The sequence below is a fragment of the Terrapene carolina genome, unplaced genomic scaffold (genome assembly GCF_002925995.2).
Source record: "Terrapene carolina triunguis isolate 2854851 unplaced genomic scaffold, T_m_triunguis-2.0 Scaffold93, whole genome shotgun sequence".
In the NCBI taxonomy this organism is placed as follows: domain Eukaryota; kingdom Metazoa; phylum Chordata; order Testudines; family Emydidae; genus Terrapene; species Terrapene triunguis.
Window position 1 is genome coordinate 19,195,568 of NW_020664444.1, and position 22,152 is coordinate 19,217,719.

The 22,152-nt window shown below is 43.0% G+C and overlaps 1 protein-coding gene across 1 annotated transcript in view; it reads right to left on the reverse strand.

Moving 5' to 3' along the window:
• LOC112113878 (multidrug resistance-associated protein 1) overlaps positions 1 to 22,152 on the reverse strand; it is a 112,136-nt gene that overhangs the window by 16,700 nt on the left and 73,284 nt on the right. The window contains exons 9-19 of the mRNA XM_026650776.2: positions 21,493 to 21,654; positions 20,497 to 20,589; positions 18,581 to 18,784; positions 15,513 to 15,659; positions 14,747 to 14,834; positions 12,464 to 12,533; positions 10,712 to 10,838; positions 7,593 to 7,769; positions 5,792 to 5,959; positions 4,837 to 5,014; positions 1,063 to 1,089 (exon numbers count right to left, since the gene is read on the reverse strand). Of these exons, the coding sequence (XP_026506561.2) occupies positions 1,063 to 1,089; positions 4,837 to 5,014; positions 5,792 to 5,959; positions 7,593 to 7,769; positions 10,712 to 10,838; positions 12,464 to 12,533; positions 14,747 to 14,834; positions 15,513 to 15,659; positions 18,581 to 18,784; positions 20,497 to 20,589; positions 21,493 to 21,654 (1,441 nt within the window). The remainder of the gene's footprint in view (positions 1 to 1,062; positions 1,090 to 4,836; positions 5,015 to 5,791; positions 5,960 to 7,592; positions 7,770 to 10,711; positions 10,839 to 12,463; positions 12,534 to 14,746; positions 14,835 to 15,512; positions 15,660 to 18,580; positions 18,785 to 20,496; positions 20,590 to 21,492; positions 21,655 to 22,152) is intronic.

A 22,152-nucleotide genomic window follows, 5' to 3' on the forward strand; every position in this document is an offset into this window, starting at 1 on the left:
GGGCGGAGCTAGGGAGCTCAGAGTCCGGCCCTTAGAGGGTCAGGCAGCGACCCGGAAGTATAAAGCCTCGCCCTCAGAGCTCAGTAAGGCCCGAGCTGCTGGAGAGGCCAGACGCCTCCAGCCTAGCTCGTGACTGGGAAAACTCCGCGGCCCAAGGCAGCCACCAGGACTGGCCGGGCCTGCCCTGCGCCCGCTACCCGGAGGAGTTGCTGGACCTACCCTGCGCTCACTATCCAGAAGAACCTATGGTGCTGGACCCCGCAGAGGACAACACCCTGACCCAGGTAGGCCCCGAGGGGGAGTCTGGAAGTAGCCCGGGGGCAGATGACCCTAGTCTGGCTGCAGCACAGCCAGAGCCCATGTCAGTGTGTTGCGGCCAGGATCCCCACTGACTATGCAGCGGGTCTTCTGCCGCTGCTAGGGCCCCGGGCTGGGACGCAGTGCAGTGGGAGGGCCTGCGTCCCCCCTGCCACCCAACTTGTGGTTGGCAGTCTCCCCCTCTCCCAGGCCTGAGGAGGTGTGGGCCTATTGCTATTGGTTGTACTGTTATTGCTCAGCCCTGCTTGAAGGCCTGAGCTCTGACTTTGCACTGCCCCGCCCTGACCTAGGGCCTGGGCTTACAGTATTTGTTTCTGTTACAGCAAGGGCTGCCGAGGGAGACCCTGCGGCCAGACTAATTCCCCAACATCAACTGTGTGTAGTGAGCCGGTGTGGCTCCCCGCCGCCCCAGAGAGGGTCGAGCCCCGGTTAACCCTTGGCACATGAAGCAAGAAGCTAACCAACACTTTTCTTCATGTAGTGTGAAACGTCAGCTGCCAATGATGCAGCCACACGAGAGAACAAAACGCAGCCATGTCTATTGCCCTAATACAAAGAGTATAAAACAACGTGGCAAAAAAGGAGTTACCTGTAGCCAGTGAAGGAGGAATGGTCAATTGTAATGAATGTTTTGAGTTTAAACATATACATTGACTTTTCCAAAACCATGCACATCTTTTATATCACAGTCAACTATTTCCACTATCTACATGCAGAAAAGCATCTGAGCAAACCAACACAAACCTTCCTTGTCTTCTCCTGTCTTTGGATCTGTGTTCAGGATTCCGGGGGGGGTGGGGGGGGGAGAGGCAGGGGAGGAGGGAGAGAGAAAGGGGGGAAAAAGTGATGAAACAGTTTAAAAGACAAACAAAAATTGAATTCAAATGAAAAAGGCCATCAATTAAGAGTGTGACAAACCTTCTCCTTTCTTTGCAGCTTTCGTATATTAATGGAAGCAAGAAGAGAATGGTAAAGAGTGGGATTAAAAAAAAAAAAAATCAAATGATTACTTGCTATGAAAGTTTACTAAGACAGCTGCCCCCCACCCCCGCACACCTGCCAAAAGTAGTTCCAGACTTAGAAAGAAAAATTCGAAGTTAATGCTGGAGCCCTTCATAAATATGTTCAGATGAAAGTGTGAGACATTTATGCTATTCTAAATCAAGTTGGGTGGAAGGAACAAGTTAGACTAATGGGTAGCCCAATTACTGCACCAACAGAGGAGCTGGAAACAGGTAAATTGGAAAAAAGCTGTGGGAGGGTGGACAGAAAGCTGTGTAAGGTTGAGAGAGCATTAAGATGACATGGGAGGACAGGCAGCCAAACTGAGCTTTGGAGGTGTGAGATGAGTACTGAGGCCGGGGAGTTTCGGACACTTGTTTAATATAGTGGTGACTCCTTTTTGTTAGTTTCCATAGACTATACAGTCTGCTTATGCAACTATAGATACAGACACACACAGTAATTTGACTTTAGAAGCAAAGACTTCTCATTTATATGGCCCCTTTAAATTAAATTAGTCCATGTGAACTAGGTAGAGAGAGCAATACCACCATTTTACGGCTAGGGAAAAATAAAAGCAGAGGTAAAGAGATCTGCCCACATCTAAAGGGCAAATAGTAGTCAAACACTACGATAATACATTGCATTAGTAAACAACAAAGGTGCCCAGTGTTCATCTGGGTCACAGTAATTAAGAAGAATTACATGCAAGGATGGCAAATAAGTGCAGCATACTAAAAACACTGGATTTCTTTCCAAAACAAGTTACCCAGCACACCAATGGGAAAAGACTTTCAAACAAAAGCAAGGGCATACTTGTCAAGCATGTTTACATGTACAAAGCCTTCAAAAAGCAAACAAAACTGCCTAAGTGAGCGGACAAAGGCTAGAACTAGGCAAATTGCAAAAGTATTAAATTTTAATCGAGACTACAAAAGAAAAAGGCAGATTAATCCTTCTCTCTGAAGTCTGCTCATACATTGACGTCCATATCAGATATCCTTTAAATAAGAGTACATCTAGCTGCTTCCAAACCCAAAGCATTATTTCTTTAATTCTATACAGTGTGCAAGTTAATCATATTTCTTCTATTGTAATGGCTTTTTTGTGGTACTTGTCCCAGTGGTAGGTGAGAACCTCACAATCCTTACTTTGCCCCACAGCTCTCCCAGTGAAGTATGAAAATATTTCCATTTTGCAGAATGGGAGAGAGATTAAGTGACATGCCCAAGATTATACAGGAAGCCTGTGACAGCGACAGGAGACAGATCTGCACAGTCTCAGCTCAGTGAGTTAGCCAGAGGACCATACCTCTCCCAGAATGCCAGTGCCTACAAAAGGTCCAGTGGAGCTAGGGTTGCCAACTTTCTAATAGCACAAAAGTGAACTCCCTTGCCACACCCCTGCCCCACCCCTTCTTCAAGGTCCCGCCCCTTCTCAGAGGCCTCCTCCCCACTCACTCTATCCCCCCCTCCTTCTGTCGCTCGCTCTCACCCACCCTCACTCACTCATTCATTTTCAATGGGCTGGGACAGGGGTGGGGGAGAGGGATGCGGGCTCTGGGGTGGGGCCAGAAATGAGAGGTTCGGGATGCAGGAGGGTGCTCGGGGCTGGCGCAGGGGGTTGGGGTGCAGACTCTGGGATGGGGCTGGAGATGAGGGGTTTGGGGTGCAGGAAGGGGCTCAGGGCTGGAGCCAAGGGGTTCAGTGTGTGGGAGGGGGTTCCGGGCTGAGGCATGCGGGTGGGGTGTGGGATGGGGTACAGGCTCTGGGCTGGAGATGCAGGTTCTGGGTTTGGGCAAGAAATGAGGGGTTCAGGATGTGGGAGGGGACTCAGGGCTAGGGCAAGAGGGAGTGTGGGAGGGTAGTGGGGTTCAGGCTCCGGGGGACACTTAACTTGTTGCTGCTTCCAGGGAGCCCACCCATGTCCCTCAGCTCCTAGGCCTAGGGGTGGCCAGGTGGCTCTGCACAGTGTGCGCAGTCTCCTCCCGCAGGCACTGCCCACACAGCTCCCAGGGCAGGGCAGTGTGCAGAGCTCCACAGGCTGTTCCTCCGCCTGGGAACCAGAAGGACATGATGCCACTTCTGGGAGGCACGCGGAGCCAGGTAAGGAGCCTGACAGCCCTGCCAACTGGACTTAACGGCCCAGTTAGCTGTACTGACCGGAGCTGCCAGGGTCCCTTTTCGACTGGACGTTCCAGTCGAAAACCGGACACCTGGCAAACCTAAGTGGAGCAGATTCAACAAGCACATTCAGAAGACAAGCTCAGCTCTTCTACAACACACATTAATACATGCTCTCACCAAGGAGGCACATTCTGCTCTGCTTTCTCCAATAATCAGAGGGGGACTGTCATAGCTTTCTATGGCCTGGGAAGGACAGGGCCTAAACAGGGCAACTCTACTTCCTACCTTACAGGCCCTCTCACCTGGCCTCACTCTCCACCCTGTTCCCTAGTCATTCTCTTTGTCAACGTCTCTCCACCTGTGATTCCCTTCCCACTCACCTCTCCCACTGCCAGAAAGGGGATGCAAGCACTGCACTTCCCTCCCCTGGCCCGTGGTAGAGGGCAGAATACTATTCTCACTTAGCTCCTGGCTGAGAGGACAAGCAGCAATTCAGTACAGCTCTATGGCTCCTCTGACAGCTTCGTTCATATTCTGTAATTCAGTGCACTGCTCATGTTCAGGCAGGATGGAGTGTCGAGCACCAAACACCCATGCAGCACTCTAGGTGATAGGTGTGAATTATGCAAAAAATCAGCAGGAGCAATCCATTTCCTGCAAAGCCTGCCATTTGTGTGTCTCAGCAGAGGGTGCATGCCAAAGAACACATGCTATGTGCACACAGAGGGAATATCAGCGTAACACCAGCCAAGCACACTAAAAACCACTGCTTGTATCTGAGCATTAATGCAGGGAACAAAGCCAGAAAACAATTTGAGCAAGTCTTGTAAGAAATCAGACTGGGAGGCATTGGACCTTCTTCCACAATTTGCAGACAAGGTGCAATACCAGAAAAAGTTACAAAGGTTCCCCGCAGTCTCTAAGTGTGAATGCAGCTGTGTTGTAACAGGAAGAGCTGGGAAAAGAACAGCTGCTCTTTCCGGCTCTCAGATTAAGTAAGGTCCTATTTATGTGAGGGACTCACCAGCCCTGTGGATAAGTCGTCAGAGATTCCATGACTTTTAGAGATTTTTTTTTTTTTTTTTAAAAGAGTAAACAGATGCCCAGCCTTAGACTGACTTCAGAGCTGTATTGGACAATCTGAAAGGATCAACGATTGGGCTTCCACAGGAGATTCTTCTACAGCCCAACAGACCTCACTATTATGTTGAATACTGAATACCTGGTTTTCAATTCTACCAGCCAATCATGGATACCTTCATGAAACAAGGATCCCTGCCTATTTTGATCTACCATGGGGAAGGAAAAGCACTCAAAGAAGCATGCTACCACAAACCCACTAGCAGGCAGCACATCATCTTAGCTCAGTGCAGTTTCTTTATAAGCTTACCTCCATTCTCCACATCCTGATCAGCATTAGCATATGTACGAAGAAACTCGGCAAAGGCCCCGTCTTGATTTAGCAGTTCTTGGTAAGAGCCCATCTCAGATATTTTACCATCAGTCATCACTATAATTGTATCCATCAGAGGCAGAAAACTGACCCCATGGGTTACCAAAACCCGAGTCTAGATGTTAAAAAATATAAATAGATATATATTGAGTACAAGGCTCTCTCTAAACAGTAACTAAGTGTTAAATTCTTGCAGTAAGTGTCGCACACCAGATTTTAATTATGTGCATAACAACACACGCAACAGGCACATGGTAATTGTTAGACAAAATTAGTTCTTGTTTTTTAATAGTCGTTTTCTCCAGCTGACCTGCATCTTAGGCCTTTGGACTCACTGAACTCTCTCATAATTCTTTGCACTGTTGCTACTGTACCTTTCATCAGAGGTGCTCAAAGCACTTTATAAACACTAAACTCACATTTTTAAAGCTCTGTCTCTGCTCAACGTTGCAACATCTGACCGACTTAGGAGCATGTGTCATTTTCAAAAGTGACTTTGGCACCTAAGTTTCACTGAAAGTCATTCGGACTTAGGCACATAAGCACCTAAGTCACTTTTGAAAATAAGGCTTAGGCATTGCAATGCTGAGCCGAGTAGCGCCTAAATACTTTTAAATATCTGGGCCTACGTCTTCACATCACTTCTCCATTTTACAAATGAGTAAAGCCAGGTCCAGATGTTTCATGCGACTTTCACAAGATCATGTAACAAGTCAGATCCAATTGGAAATAGAATTGAGGAATAAAAATGATAACCGGGAAGTAAAATGGATGAAGTTGTTTCAAAGGAGCTTTCTAGTTCTTGGAACCTTTTGAACCAAGCTTAAAATCACAGAAAGAATCATTCCATGGAAAAGTCACCCGATCTGAAGTATCATTTAAAAATACCTACTTTATTTTTCAGGATTCCCTTTGGTCCAATAACTTTGTCAAAAATATGCTTCCCAACATGGGCATCAACAGCAGATAAAGGATCATCAAATAAATAGACATCTGTGTTACAGTAAACTGCCCGAGCAAGGCTGACTCTCTGCTTCTGTCCTCCAGAGAGATTCACACCCTGGAGAAGGAGGAAATAAAGTGCTGCTGGGTTTACAGTAAAATACGTTGTTTCAGGGTAAAAGTCATAGGAGGCTTCTGTGAAGGCATTAGAGGAGCTGCAGCTTCATGATAAACATACCAAATAATAGACATTATTTCAGTAGCTTAATAGTGTTAAAAATCGTGGGCCAACGCCTCCTTTTTGATATGTATGGAAAAATCTAGACATTAATTAATGTCTGGCCAGGCCTCTAAACACATGAAACACTATAGAGTGGCAGGGACCATATCTATCTATATGTTTCTACAGTACCTCCCACAAGAGAGAGGAAGTTCCAAACTGGGACTTTTGGCACCACTGTAATACAATCATCTCTACTGCATGTCCTGTAACTCATTACATTCACAGGATTTCCATGAATTAAAGTGGGAGTTTTGTGAATGGAAATCACCTCCTACATTTTGCCCAGTGTAAGGAAAGCATCTTAAACATGATTGTATTTAGTTTTCTTACTAAGCTGGGAAGCCACTTCAGTGTTGTACTGATAAACAAGCATTTAGTTACCATAGTGAAAAAAGAGGAGTTCTTGATTGTATAGGAGCTATTTCATATTACAAGTGAAAAATGGCATGCTTAATAAATATACTCTGAAAAATAACCCATTTGCAAACTCATGTCTGTAGTCATCACAAGAGCAAGCCAAGACAGAGCACGACTAGCCCTAGGTTTTGCAAGGGCCTTATTCAGAGACAGAAGTGCAGAACTCCTGTTTAAAAATCCTCTCCTCCTCTGTGCTCTGGCACTCTGGCTCTGCTATCTTCCACAATCTGGAACTATTTGGTTAGAGCACCCACCAGAACTGTGAGCCCTAGGCACTCTCCCTAGACGCTACACACTCCCAGGATGCACCAGTGTGGGAGCTCCTTCTGTGAACCAAAGCATGCAGGCGCCTTCCCTCCACCGCTGTATGCTTTGCATGTTGTGCAGGGGCTTAGGTAAGGGCTTTTCAAGGGCTCTCCCTCCTGTTTTCCCCATTGACAAACAGTCCAAGTCACCTAGCTGCCTGCTCCTTTCAGGTGAGGGGTGGCTGTACTTGGATGAGAACTTAGCTTAGTTTGGTTGGAAAGTGGATTTGTACGGGCACTGTGGGCCTTTGGAGCCAACGAGGCAGCTGCTGGAAAGAGTCTGCCCAGTGAAGCATCAAGCTGTCTTCCTTAGCAAGTCCACAGCTATGGTCACTCCAGGCCGATTGCATAGATGACCTCAGTCCCTGTTCATAAGTTTTTACATTTTTCAACACTTAGTTAAATTAAACATTCAGCAACGAGGGTGATTTCCATACTGCTCGTCAAGATTCAGCTCTTAGACTGCTTAACAATAATAATGAAAATCCTTTAATTACATCAATTTACTAATGGGGACAGGCTTTCTTCCCCAGCTTTCCTAGCATTCAAAAAGTACCACTTTTGCACAACTATTTAAATAAATAAATAAATAAACAAAATTCACCTTCAGATGGAGACCTGGTCTGACAGATTTTTACCAAAAAGATTTTCAAGTCCCGTACAATTCTAAAAAGGGAGTTAGAATGGAAAGTATGTCTCTAACTCCAATGACTGCATCCATTAGGATATGGGGTGTATCTCAATACCTTTTCCCCTATTTCTGTTCTGTCTCCACTAGGAAGAATCTCTATATCAGGCAGAAGTGCACAAGCCTCAATCACTCGTTTATACTGGCTCTCTTTCATCTCCCTCCCAAAGATAATATTGTCCTTCAGAGCTGCATTCTGTATCCAGGCTTGTTGAGGAACATAGGCAACTGAGCCCTATAAGAAACAAAAATTAGCTATTCAGTATTTCACTCTATTTAAATAACATCTCACAGACATCCTCAAAGCACCATGCAAACAATAATCACATTCAACATCCTTGTAAGATATGTATGATGCCCATCGTACAATTGGGGAAAACAGCGCTAGTGTATGTTTTACAGTGCAGCTAACAGCGTGCTTCCCAGTGCAGGCAGACAGATGCGCTAGCTCTCCTTAGCTAGCATGCTAAAACAGCATGTGGCTGTGGCAGCTCAGGTTAGCCATGCTCTTCTACAGCAATCATGTTGAAAGTATGTTTTGGGGAATGGGCTTCAAATGGAACATGTTCCCCCCTCCCCACCCCCCAACAACCACCTTGCTGAATTCTCCGTGCAAACACACGTGCTCTATAGAAGTAGTGAATGCTAAAAAGTAGGGCTGTCATGCGATTCAAAAAAATCCATAGCGCGATTCAAAAAAAAAAAAAAAAAAAAAAAAAAAATTGAAAAAATTTTTTTTTTAAATTGCACTGTTAAACAATAGAATACCATTTATTTAAATATTTTTGGATATTTTCCATGTTTTCAAATATATTGATTTCAATTACAACACAGAATACCAAGTGTACAGTGCTCACTTTATACTTATTTTTTTATTACAAATATTTGCACTGTAAAAATAAAATAGTATTTTTTAGTTCACCTAATACAAGTGCTGTAGTGCAATCTCTATCATGAAAGTTGAACTTACAAATGTTGAATTATGTATAAAAATAACTGCATTCAAAAATAAAACAATGTAAAATTTTAGAGCCTGCAAGTCCACTCATTCCTACTTCTTGTTCAGCCAGTCGCTGAGACAAACAAGTTTGTTTACATTTGCAGGAGATAATGCTGCCGGCTTCTTGATTTCAATGTCACCTGAAAGTGAGAACAGGCGTTCTAATGGCACTGTTATAGTCGGTGTCGCAAGATATTTATGTGCCAGATGCTCTAAAGATTCATATGTCCCTTCATGCTTCAACCACTATTCCAGAGGACGTGTCCGTGCTGATGACGGTTTCTGCTCGATGACGATCCAAAGCAGCGCGGACCGATGCATGTTCGTTTTCATTATCTGGGTGAGATGCCATCAGCAGAAGGTTGATTTTCTTTTTTGGTGGTTCGGGTTCTGTAGTTTCCGCATCGGAATGTTGCTCTTTTAAGGCTTCTGAAAGCATGCGCTATACCTCGTCCCGCTCAGATTTTGGAAGGCATTTCATATTCTTAAACCTTGGGTCAAGTGCTGTAGCTATCTTTAGAAATCTCACATTGGTACCTTAATTGCGTTTGTCAAATCTGCAGTGAAAGTGTTCTTAACATAAAGAACATGTGCTGGGTCATCATCCGAGTCTGCGATAACATGAAATATATGGCAGAACGCGGGTAAAACAGAGGACATACAATTCTCCCCCAGGAGTTCAGTCACAAATTTAATTAACACATTTTTTTAATGAACGTCATCAGCATGGAAGCATTTCCTCTAGAATGGTGGCCGAAGCATGAAGAGACATATGAATGTTTAGCATATCTGGCACGTAGTAAATACCTTGCAATGCCGGCTACAAAAGTGCCATGCAAATACCTGTTCTCACTTTCTGGTGACACTGTAAATAAGAAGAGGGCAGCATTATCTCCTTTAAATGTAAACAAACTTGTTTGTCTTAGCGATTGGCTGAACAAGAAGTAGGACTGGGTGGATTTGTAGGCTCTGAAGTATTACATTGTTTTGGTTTTGAGTGCAGTTATGTAACACAAAAATCTACATTTGTAAATTGCACTTTCATGACAGAGATTGCACTACAGTACTTGTACGAGGTGAATTTTGATTTAGTTGGGGTTGGTCCTGCTTTGAGCAGACAGTTAGACTCGATGACGTCCTGATGTCTCTTTCAACCCTAATCATCTGATTCTATGAACTGAAAAATACTATTTTTTGTTTATTATTTTTACAGTGCAAATATTTGTAATAAAAATATATACTTTGATTTCAATTACATCACAGAATACAATATATATGAAAATTTAGAAAAAACTAAAATATTTAACAAATTTCAATTGGTATTCTATTGTTTAACAGTGTGATTAAAACTGCTATTAATTGCGCTTCATTTTTTTTTAATCGCAATTAATTTTTTGAGGTAATCACAGGAGTTAACTGCAATTAATCAATAGCCCTACTAAAAAGACATTCAGGTTCGTATCTTGACTAAGAATGCTTCAGAAATGCCTGTGTCACTGCTGAATGATTAAATCAAAGATTGGAGTATTTCTCCCCCCTTTCCCATCACATACAACAGGGTGTGAGGAAAAAGATGGCTTGTGTTGAATATTTTTTCTGTTAAAAAAAAAAGGGGGGGGGGGAAGAGAGAGAGGGATGAGGGTTGCAACATGAGAATTCATGTCTTGTCCACTTTGTTTTTCTAGGACGATTCAAAGGATGACTGAATTAAAAAAACTCCATCATAGGCACAAAGGAAATTAAAGTCAATTTTTTTTAGAGGGGAAGTGATTTTTTTCAGATAATTTAAGAACAAGGTTGGATTTTTCGACTGAAATCTGTATTAAGAACAAATTTACAGCTGGAAAAAAGGTCTTTGTAAGAGATTCAACCCTGCCCTCTCCCTTTCAATTTAGGGCTGAGAGAGGTCTCAGGTCCTCCACAAAGACCTGCAAAAACAGGAACAAGGTTTTATATTCCTGATATTTCTACGATAAAAACAAAATTTGAATACACCATGCACACTTTCAGGCCTCTATGTACATCATAATGCAGCACAAGCACAATTCCTCCCACACCGCCACCCATAAAAAATAACTTGTTAATTTGAGAGGCTTTTATCCCCCCTCATGCTATGGAAGTGTTATCACTTCAGAAGTACCCACAAACAACAGAACGGTTATCCAGACATTTCTTACCTTGACAGCCACATATCCTTCCCTCTTGTCCATCTCTCCTAGAAGGGCAGACAACAATGAAGACTTTCCACAGCCAACCTGTCCAACAATGGCAATCAGGGAGCCTTCTGGGACAGTGAAATTAATGCTGAAATAAATCACACAAAGTTCAGCCTTGCTGGATACAATACCACACAAATAATGGTGAGCATTTTATTGTAGTATCAAATACAGAGAAACACCAGATACAATTAGAACACCTGCTCTATAGCTGCTGACAATTGCAATACAGTCCATTGGTTCTTTAACAAGAACATGAGTCTGAGAATTCAAGCTTCTATATGCAGAACGTGCTCAGCTCTGCTTATACATAAACAATCATATAGTCTCAGTATGTGATCAGGCCTCCAAAAAGCAGCTGCCAAGACCATCCTTCTTGCCCACCAGTCTGATACTCTCACCCTTTCTTGAAACTCTTTGCACTAGCTTGACCTCATATTGTCTATGCAGCACTATAAATATGCATGGTGTTTTACAAACACCAAGCAACGTCTGCGTCCCAGAAAACATATGATAAAAAACAAGGGAGAGGATAGGGAGAAGGGAAGGCTTTCAAGCAGCAACATCCTGCAGGTGCATTGGTTAGCACTGTGTGCATCCTGAGGATTTTGTAAGGTTCCTCTCCTACCCATCCCCAGTACTGGAACAAAGAGGGCTATAGATAAGATGTTTAAGGGGGAGACTTGGAGGATAGGGTGGAAGCATGGCAGGGAAGGGGATACAGGTGTAAGGAGCCCCCTGAATGAAGTCATAAAACAAGAAAGGGGCTGGTTAGTTGTGTAGCTCACAGCTTCTACTAACTACAAGCTATTCTCATCACTTTGAGCCTCTGGAGAACTCTGCTCCTACCGCCATCTTCTCTTATTCTCTTCCTCTACCCTAGCCCACTGCATATGCTTGTGGAAGCAGAGAAAGAACTGACAGAAAGGAACTGCAATGCATGACAGTTAGTTAGCAAGAGTCAGGCTAACTGTAACCCTGATAACGCGAGATTTGTAGAAGCGAGGATTGTGTGAGGCGGGTGAGAAAGAACTGTGTGAGAAGTTATTGTGACCTTGTGTAGATAAGGTATAGAAAATATTGTATGTTGGCAAGAGTCAAAACAAGTAAGGAATTAAGATATCAAGATGGCCTATGTATAACAAAATGCAGCTGTCCCTCATTATTTCTGTAATGAAAGGTATAAATGCTTGCTGTAATTAGTTACCAGGGGGAGACCTGCTTAGCTCTCTCCCTCTGCACAATTGTGAGAGTTAATAAAGCATCTGACTTGCTGTACCCAAACAAAAAGTGAGAACTCAGAGAAAAACTGACATGCTCTACACCAGATTTTCTCCTGGCTATTCCTTTTGACTCCCTACCCCACTAATAACTTTGTCTTCTTTCGTATCAACCTGTATGCTTGAAAGAGAGACTCCTAATTAGAGGATGCAAAAGCTCCCTTCCCATTCAACAGTCTCTCCCCCGCCCCTCCCCAAACAAAACCCACACACCTTATAAAGCATGGAACATCCTACCTATGACTAAGTGAAATGTGTTTGTATTGCTGTTCCTTTAAGGTTGTAAGCTCTTTGGAGCACAGACATACCATTTTAGCAGAGCTTATTTATTGTGCAGTGATGCACACACTTCAAGCTCTACAGAAACAATTAAAAAAGTGATAAAGCTTTAGTGCAATTATAGGCCAGAACTAATTAGGATACCAATTCTTACTCATTCAGTGAGGGAGGATCAGTTCTTGACCAACTAAATGTTGCATTCTTCACAATAATGCTTCCTTCAGCTAGCAAATAATGAAAGAAAAATTATGTTTAGACGCAGACCAATAAGGAAACAGTTGTATGATGTACACTGCACTGTGCCATGGGAAGTAAATCCAGGCACACACACAGAGGCAGGTCCAAAGCTATTTTAGTAACAGAACTCCAGCACTCTGTTTTCGTTAATAGCTCACGCTCCATTCTGACTGATTCGACAAACAGGGCTGGGGTTCTCAAGTTACAATCATTGGCTGGCCACGGCACAGGTATGGCAAGAAAAGCAAGTATATCAAAATACTACCTTGATATGCAACTGACAGGACTTTGACTCCCTGAGTGGATTCAATCTGCTTCCCTTTCCCAACAAATTAGATTTTACTATTTACCCCTTTTAACACTGTAAAGCCAACAAAGAATCCAGCTGAGGAAGCTGGATTCTATTCGGACATGCGATTCAAAGGAAGCACTAAAGGCTGAGTTAACAAAACTGACATTAGAAAAAGCAGCCCTAACTTGTAAACAGAGCAATTTTGATCTGAAAATCAACGAGAGGCACTTTTCCTACAATGCCACATTGCACATTCACTTTTCAGACTTTAGAGCAGTGGTCACCAACCGGTCAATCACGATCGACTGATCGATCCTGGGGACTCTTCCAGTCGATCGTGATCTATGGCGGCGCCACTGGGTGCCACTAAGGCAGGCTCCCTGTCTGCCCCAGCCCCTCACCGCTCCCGGAAGTGGCCAGCGCAGCCCCATGTGGGGGGTGGGCAGGGGTCTTAGCATGCTGCTCCTGCCTGCAAGCACTGCCCCCGCAGCTCCCGTTGGCCAGGAACGGGTAACTGTGGCCAAAGGGAACTGAGGGGCCGGTGCCGACAGAAAGGGGCAGCACGTGGAGCCACAGGGATACATTGTCCCCTTCTTGGAGCGGGCTGGGGCTGGGGCAGGCAGGGAGCCTGCCTTAGCCTCAGTCCGCCACCGACCAGGAGCTGCCTGCGGTAAGTGCCGCTCGATGGGAGGCTGCACCCCAACCCCCAGCCCCATCCCAGAGCCAGCACCCCATAGCCCCTCCTGCACCCCAAACTCCAGCCCTTAACCCCCTCCCACAGCCAGCACCTCAAACCCCCTCTCGCACCCCTGCCGACCCCCCCCCAAGCCAGCACCCGCACCCCCCCCGTGCATCCCAACACTCTGCCCCAGCCCTGAGCACCCTCCTGTACCCAAAACTCCCTGACAGAGCTTTCACCCCATACCCTCTCCTGCACCCCAACCCCTTGCTCCAGGCTCAGCCTGGAGCCCCCTCTCACACTGCGAACCCCTCGGCCCCAGCCCAGAGCCCGGACCCCCTCCAAAACCCTACCCCCTGCCCCAGCCTGGTGAATCTAGTAATGGAGAACCCACCTGAATGCATGAGAGCGAGAGAGAGAATATTGTATTAGCTTTATAAAAAGGATGACTAGGGAATCACTTATCAAGGTTTAAACCAGCTATAAGAGCAGCACATTTTACAACATGGGGCATTAAGATTCTACAAACCCCTACAGTTCTGTGATAAATCCACAGAGACATAAATTTATATTGCAGCATCACCTAAAGGTCACTACCAGGTAGGGCCCTGCCGTGCTAGATGCTATACAAACATAATGACTGACAGTCCCTGCGTAGAATGGGAGACTGGAGTAGTATTAATTGTATTTAAGCAGAGTTGGATGACTACATGCAATTCCATAAATGAAGAGAGGTGTGTGTCACTGTGCTGGGGAGACGCCGACTCTTTCTGGGCCTCAGGAGTGGTGTTTAGATGCTCTCCACAAAAGTGATTACGGGTTTTCAGTATGGGAGTGCTTTTGTCATCTTCTGAGCTACACTGACTGCTACATGAAAATTACTTTTCTGCAAGGTGTCCACTGTGTCCATTTAAAGCTGATTAATTTAATTACAATAACCCTCCTTGTTTCTTACTGACACTGGACATGAGCATTTTATACTATGGACAAAAGGGAAGGGGGGAAAAACCTCAAAGAAATTGCACAAAAATTGATTTGAAAAACCCAGATTTCTCTTGCCAGATACATAACTTCCACAAATTGCAAAAATTTATTACAAAGGCCCACAAAGACACTTTAGAACCCACCCAAAACATGCTCTATTGGGCTCCAATACTTGTAGTTTATAGCACTGGAAATTAACACGACAAACTAGAAGCAAATAAAAACTATACAAAAGAAGGACTTACCATCTTTGATAGAACCTCGGATTATGCTATCTGGCTCTAACTCTTCATGCGAGAGAAATAACCTGAGACGCTTTAAGGAAACACTTGCCTAAACATGAAACAATTGAAAAACTATTTTACACACAGCTTATAAAAAATACTGTTTCATTTTGCTTGGTTAACTAGATGTTAAATCCAGTATATTCTTCCCACTGTAGCCACCACAAGCCACTTCACCCACCCCCTCCCTCAGAGTGGAAAAAACAGACAGGCATTTATTTGTAGTGCAGTAACACCCAGAGGGCACAATTAGGATTGGGGTCTGATGGTGCTAGGTGCTGTACAAAGAGTATATCTATGCTACAGAGGTTATACCAGCATGCCTACGTCAGCATAGCTACGCTGGCGTAGCCTCCAGTGAAAACACCTACACCTAGGAAGGAGGTTTTCTGTCAGGGTAGTAATACCCCCTCTTTGAACAACACTTCCATCGACGTAGCTACGCCTCTACTGGGGGTTATGTTGGCATAACATCTCCTCTCCTGACCAACATAGCTATGTCAATGTAACTTTTAAGTGTAGATCAAGCCAAAACACACAGGAAAATAAGAGACCCAAAAACTTTACCTTCTAAGGTGACTGCATTTCAGTGGTGAGTAGAGAGAAGAGACTTCTATGTGCACATAGGACTGTAAGGCTTTAAAGCATTCACAGACCTCAAAAAAGCCACTATATATATAGAAATAATCACTTTGGAGTTAATCAGTCACTAATATTAAAATCTTACCTGTACCATGCTGCTGATGACCATAGGAAGAATATTCAGTGGGAACCTGAGGATGTTGAATAAGGCTAAGGAAACAAAAGCTTTCTGAGCATCCAAGACATTGTTCTTATCTACCAGTACATAAACAGCAAAGGTGGATAAAGCAACCTAAAAACAAAGAGGGAATAATCACGGTCTGTATTCTTTACTCTTACATTTTTAAATTCAAAGACAATGTCTTCTCTAATAACTAGAGCCATATTTACACACTGAAAGGCAATTAAACAAAAACTCATTCTTAAGAACAAGAAAATAATCAGAATAAGCCTTTGCAAAACAAATACTGGGTCTTAATGGTTTTGTTATTCAACAGCTGCTGGCTTCTCTTGGAAAACTTTGAGAAAAAAAAAGTGTCTCACTCTCTTTACAGAACAAAGGTGAGACAAGGCAAAGCAGAAAAAGAAAGTATGCGGATTAACTCAGGTGTACCAGGTTGTGTGTTTATTTTTTGCTTCCTCTGCCTTCTAATCACCCCTTTTCCCTCTGCTACTTACAATCACTGCACTGTACCACATTTCTGAACAGCTCTGAAGGTGGGCACACAGCTAATGTAACTAAGATGACTTAGATCTTGATCACACTACATTTTGTAGAAGGCTACCAACAAGCCTGGTTTTCACAAGCATAGCTTCCATAACTGGGGGTAGAAAAATCATTTAAGAAATGTGTTCTTAAGCATACTAGAAAATAACACTCTACAGTACCCCACCCAGTTCAGGAAAAGAATCACTGTACCACACATAGGTGCTGGAACTAGGGGTGCTAAGGGTGCTGCCACACACTCCGGCTTGAATGGTTTCCATCATAGACAGGGTTTGCCATTTGGTTCAATGGCTCTCAGCACCCCCACTATACCAGTTGTTCCAGCACCCGGGTGCATACTTAAAGAAACTATATGCTTGACTATGTCATCAATAACTACATTTAAACAGTGTGGCTAAGGCATTATGTACTGACAAAGAAAACAATAAGATAACAGACTAGCACAAAGCCAGGCATGGCTGCTACTAAAATTCCTCCCTTAAGACTGCTCAGCTCACCTTTTAGCTCCTCTTCTCCCTGACAGCCACTCCCACATGCCTTATACCAAGGTGGTATAATAAATCATGTGCCTCAGTATATCAGCAGCACCCAATAACACTTTCCCAGCAAAATCATCCCCTGCTATCCAGTTTGAGGCATGAAAGTGCCAACAATCTTACATTTAGTTAGAAAGACTAAACCCCACTTTATTTACCTAACGCATAGTGAATAGATTGGTTTTCTTAGTTCTGCATGAGGTCTATTTAAAAGCTTATGTAAAAGCCTATTTAACTGCTATGAAGGCATGTACTGTTTTTCTTATGCCTGCTGACTCAACTGTGCATGGTAAAGTAGCTTGTTTACATGTTCGTTTATTCAGACAGATTACTACAGTGAAAAAAGCCCTCCTGTAGAGAGAATGAAAAACAAAGAAGGGTTCAAACAATAACTTTAAAGGCAGAAAGTTTGCACGTTCCTATGTTACTGGAATCTATATTAAAATAGACTTATCAGCACACTCTGCCACAAAAAGGTACAATGAAGTGAGCAGTTTCATGAAACAGATACTGAACAATTTTATAAGGAGCCCTGGCCAGAAGAGCTACAAAGCAGGGAAAAAGGAAGAGGGTGCATGGGAAAGAAATGAACCAATTTGAAAATCCTTTGTGCTTGCTATAGTTCTTCATAAGTTGTTATCCTGACTGATAAAAACCAGGGAAAGAGAAAGTTATAAAATATCCCCTCCCTCAGAGTCAAATCCTGCTCTTGTAGAAGCTTGGGGATACCTCTCCCTTTAACTCGTATGCGAGCAGGCCCAGTGACGAACAAACATTCGTAACACATGGGTGTTCAGGGAATTGGCTACGGAAATCAATCATCTTGGCTTCAACAGAGCTAAATTGAAATAAGGAAAGTCCCTCTGCGGAGCTGTATTTAGGAACCTAGTAAATCAACTTTTTAAAAAGCCATCTCAGCCTTCTTTTAGAAAAAGATTCACTAAAGAATGCTTCTGACATTCCCTACGCAGGATGCTGCTTCTTCTGCCTTTTATCATACCAATGTCATGTAAACACGAACAGCACTTGGAGGGAAGGAATCCATGAGTGGAAAGAACACTTAAACACCTTCAAACGGAACATACATATTTTACCCTAATGTAGGCATGGTTTGTTTGCTTCTGCCAGATGACGATAGCAATGGCCCTTTGTTCTATTAGGGGCACAAGCAATTTTAACACAATTTGTCTCCTCTCTTCCTTTTCCGTGTAAATTCAAACCAGCCACAAATAGTCAGAGACAATATTTAAATGTGGAACAAAACCTTTTTAACAGTTAGAATGATCCCAGGCTAAAGAACACCCCTCTCCCGCCAAATCAGCTTTACCAGTGTGGGTGGGAGAAAAGAGGCATCCACACACATCTGTGTAGGACTAGTATGTGTTGTGCATGGAAATGCAGAATATTCATTTTGATCAATGCTCTCACTTGGGAATCTGTGTAGCATGCACTTCTATAATGTAATTTTTTTCCAGAAAAATTACAAAGTATAAATGTTAATGTAAAGGGAAGTCCTAGAGGTGCTTCCTAGATAATCTATATATAATAATGACCTCCTGGAGGGCATTTTGTTCCAGTTTGTGACCAAATTACTATTATTACTATTTACTCCTTTTAAGTTCCAAGAACATTTGCAGTACTGGTGAAAATGAAAGCCTAAGAACTAACCAAGTCACTGCCTTAAAGTCAGGAAATGTTTAACTTGGAGGAGGTTGTTAATATAAGGGGGGGGAAAAAAAAAAAAGCGTAGAGAAATACCTTTTCTAAAAGTGCTGAAAAGTTGACTGTTGAACTGCATGTTGCTGTGGATAGAGTTCTGGTTACAAGACTGAGTTCTCTGAACAGTGAAAGACCAGTACAGTAACTAATAGGAAAGCAGGACTTTGCTCTCACTGTTTCTTTGGGCTTCTACCACCCAGCAAAGCACAACTTCAAACCTGTTTTACTTACCAGAAAAGGAGCGCACACCCAAGTGAACGTAGACACTGCTGCAAGGTAAGCAGACTTTTTAAGCACTTTCAGCTCTTCCTGTCTGATCCCCAATACTTTCTCTTTGAAGGCTAATTCCCAAGCATAAAGTTTCAGCACTTTAATCCCATTGAGAATTTCATTCATCAGCTTAATTCTGTTGTCTTTGCTCTTCATATGGGCTACCTAAAATCCCATTACAAAGAAACAAGTCATTAGCATAGCACAATACTTGGCATGTCTACAAAGCCGTTTGAATAAACCGATTTAGCCCATACACATTTCTTAACTGTATATTTTGTGTTGGCGAATTATTATGGGGAAAGACCACTTACAAATGCAAGCGAACAACAAAAGTGCTGCCTTACCAACAAATACGGAACTGCAAAATTAAACAAACATTTTAACTAATTAGGGGCGGTTTTGAGGAAAGGCAAAAAACAATTTCACACAAATAAAGTCAGACATCTTTGTAGAATTCAGGAACTCGATGGTCCCTACTGGCCTTAAAAAGTCTATGCATTTATGTACAAAATGCGGTTTAAAAAAGTAACTCCATTATACCCTTGAGCGCCAATGATATACAATTTGTATCTAGCCCTTGGCCACCCCACACACTTTTCATTCTGTTCAGACTCCTGTTGGCTCATAGCTCATGTCTTCCAGTCAGTAGCAGGAACAAACCTACCTTTCCTTCTTGCTACTTAACTTCTGAGCATTCTTCTCCCCACTACACCATGAGGCTACATTTATATGTTCACTTCAGAAGCCTCCTTCCTCCTAGAGGCCTTTCCAAATTAAGGAAAAGAACCTTTGAAAAGATGTACCGTTCTAGGCACGGATGGAGCGTGAATCAGTATAGAACAGTCAGGAATTCTAAATTCTAATCTCAGCTCTGCCACTGACTCATACTATGTCACCTTGGGCCAGTCACATATCACACCTGTACCTTATTTATAAGTACATTATACAGGTATTACCTTCATTATAAAGGACATCTATACAATGGGGAAAATACCTACCTGCTATTCCTCAAAGGAATGTGGGAAAGCTTCATCAGTGGAATGGGGCACTTGAAGAGGCTTGGATGAATGCACTATGCAAGTGCAAAATTCAAAGGAGTTTCACTTTATTTGGGTGGCAGAAGGGTCATATGATTCAATGCAATGGTCCCCATTAAGGGTCAACATTTACCCACAGTAACCAGACGCTGATACCTGGGAAATCTCAGCTATTTCGTATTCTGGACTTAAATTTTCAAACTATAGTTCACAGAAAAAAAAATGACCATAATCAAATGGATTTGTATTCTTTGACCTGATTAGTTTGAAAACCAAAACTGAGAGTCAAGGACTTTTGTGGGTATTCTAAGAGGTTTGTTAACAGACTGACATTAACATAAGAAGAGTAGTCTACAAGCATCCCAAAGTTAAGCTTAACAGCATTCCAGTAGTGTCCCAAATTCAGTAATACACTTGATCCAAACACTCTGGTGTACACATTTCTTAGAAGAGTCAGCTAAAAGCCAGTTTAAACACTTAACAGCACGCATTTTATCTATCATCTCAGGCATTCTGTTGAGTTGGAGAACGGTACCTTACCACTGTATTGGAAGTTACTGCATTTTATATGTGACTTAAAAAAACCAAACTGCAACACAACATTGCAGGACACTGGTGCATTTTTATTTTGGAAGAGTTTTGTGCATTAGCTTTGCTAGTCACTGGTGGGAAGGCTACTGTCAGGCAGCACATGCCCATTATAAAAAAACACCCTGGCACACAGGACAAGAATTTGAATAGTAAGCATAAACTTTCATGAATTGAATGGGTCACACAGAACAGTAAAATAGTAACATGTCTTAAAGCATATACACATACAAACATGAAGTGTCATACCTGATATGTTTTTGTCTTCATTGCCATCACAGCATTTACTGGAACCAAAAGGATCATGACAGCCACACCTGCTAGGACAGAAGGACCTAAATTCTAAGAGGGGGAAAAAAAAAAAAAAAAAAAAAAAAAAACCATTTACACACACACACACACACACTATTTAGAAAATGTTAGCATACACCTTTAAAGATCTTATATCAAAGCATTCTATGTAGCGTAAACCCCATGTGTATATATAATTTTTCTATCCCTTTCCTCCCTCCTTTTTTGACTAAAGACATATGCAGATAATTATGATCTTTGCTTCTTCAAAGCTAAAATGCAAGGTCCTTCCCGATATGCCTCTCAACTTTTTGTTGGTGCTATTCTTTCAAAGTAGAATACAGGGGGATGAGTTTCTAAGATTCTGCCTTAACTTCCTGGCTGTAAGCAGAACCGGGGCTGCCCTTCTGATAAGTGCCTGGACTAGAAACAGCAGGCATTATCCCAGCATGATGGGTGCTGGGATGATGAATCAAACAAAGAGATCCTTCATCTGCCCACTTCTCCACCAAATGACACAGCGTAAGCCGAGTCCCAACAGCTAACTGGGTGCTCTAGAAGCACAGGACGCCCAAATTCACATGGCACATGAAAGGGCTGCTTAGCTGGCCAGCCACTGGGGCCCAAGACTGCTGAGTGGAGGAAGGGCTGTTGACAGGACACTCACTTTCTACACAGGAAATGGGTAAGAGAAGCCTTTGTCCCAGCATGGTACTTGAGGAGGCTTCGGCTAGATTTGCAATTGACAGCCCTCTGCCTCCTCTCTTCCATCACAGTGGCAGCATACTGCCCTAAATGGTTCTCCATGCAGATTCTCACTCTCGCATGTTCTATACTCTCCAATGGTCTGACATTAGCTATCTATAGTCTTGAACTTCAGAGGAAAACACCTGGCCACTAGTTGCATTCACCTACCATAGTTAAACAGGAAAACAAGAAGCATGACATAATTACCTGCCATAATAAATACAATGCTAATATAACTTGCAGAGGCGCAGACCAAATCATGTTTATATACGTAGCCAAGTCCATGAACCTCTGAGCATCCACAGACATTAGATTTACAATCTCCCCAACGGTAGAAGTCTTTCTTGCAGAATTTGTGATGACTAATGCCTGTGTGTAGATAAAAAGGAAGATACTGACTATAGTAGGCAAAACAGCTTCACAATTTGCCTTTATTTCGTACTGCAGCATGAACAGCTTTTTCTGGAGTTTAATTTGTGGTCACAGGCACTGCTTCTCTTACGTACAGTATTGCTTTTTTCCTGCATGCCTAAAAAGCACTGTATACTGAATACACAGTTTTAATGAAGGTTAAATTAACCAAGGGTTAAAAACATGAGCAAGTTGTTTTTGTTTGGGGTTTGTTTGGTTTCAGTGTCGGGGTTGAGTGCTGGCTTCTTGTCATATGTTTTCCTGCCTCACCTCCTGCAGAGCAGCTAGTCTAAAGTCGATTTTTTAAATAGTTCCAGGTTGTTTCAGGCGGAGGTTGTGCAGACTGGTGCCTGCTTGGTTGCTAATAATCCTCTCATTTTACTGACGTCTGTCCCATTTCTGTGCAGACGGAAGTTTAGTTCCCATTCCAAGGTAAGATGTGAAATAGGTTGGGGT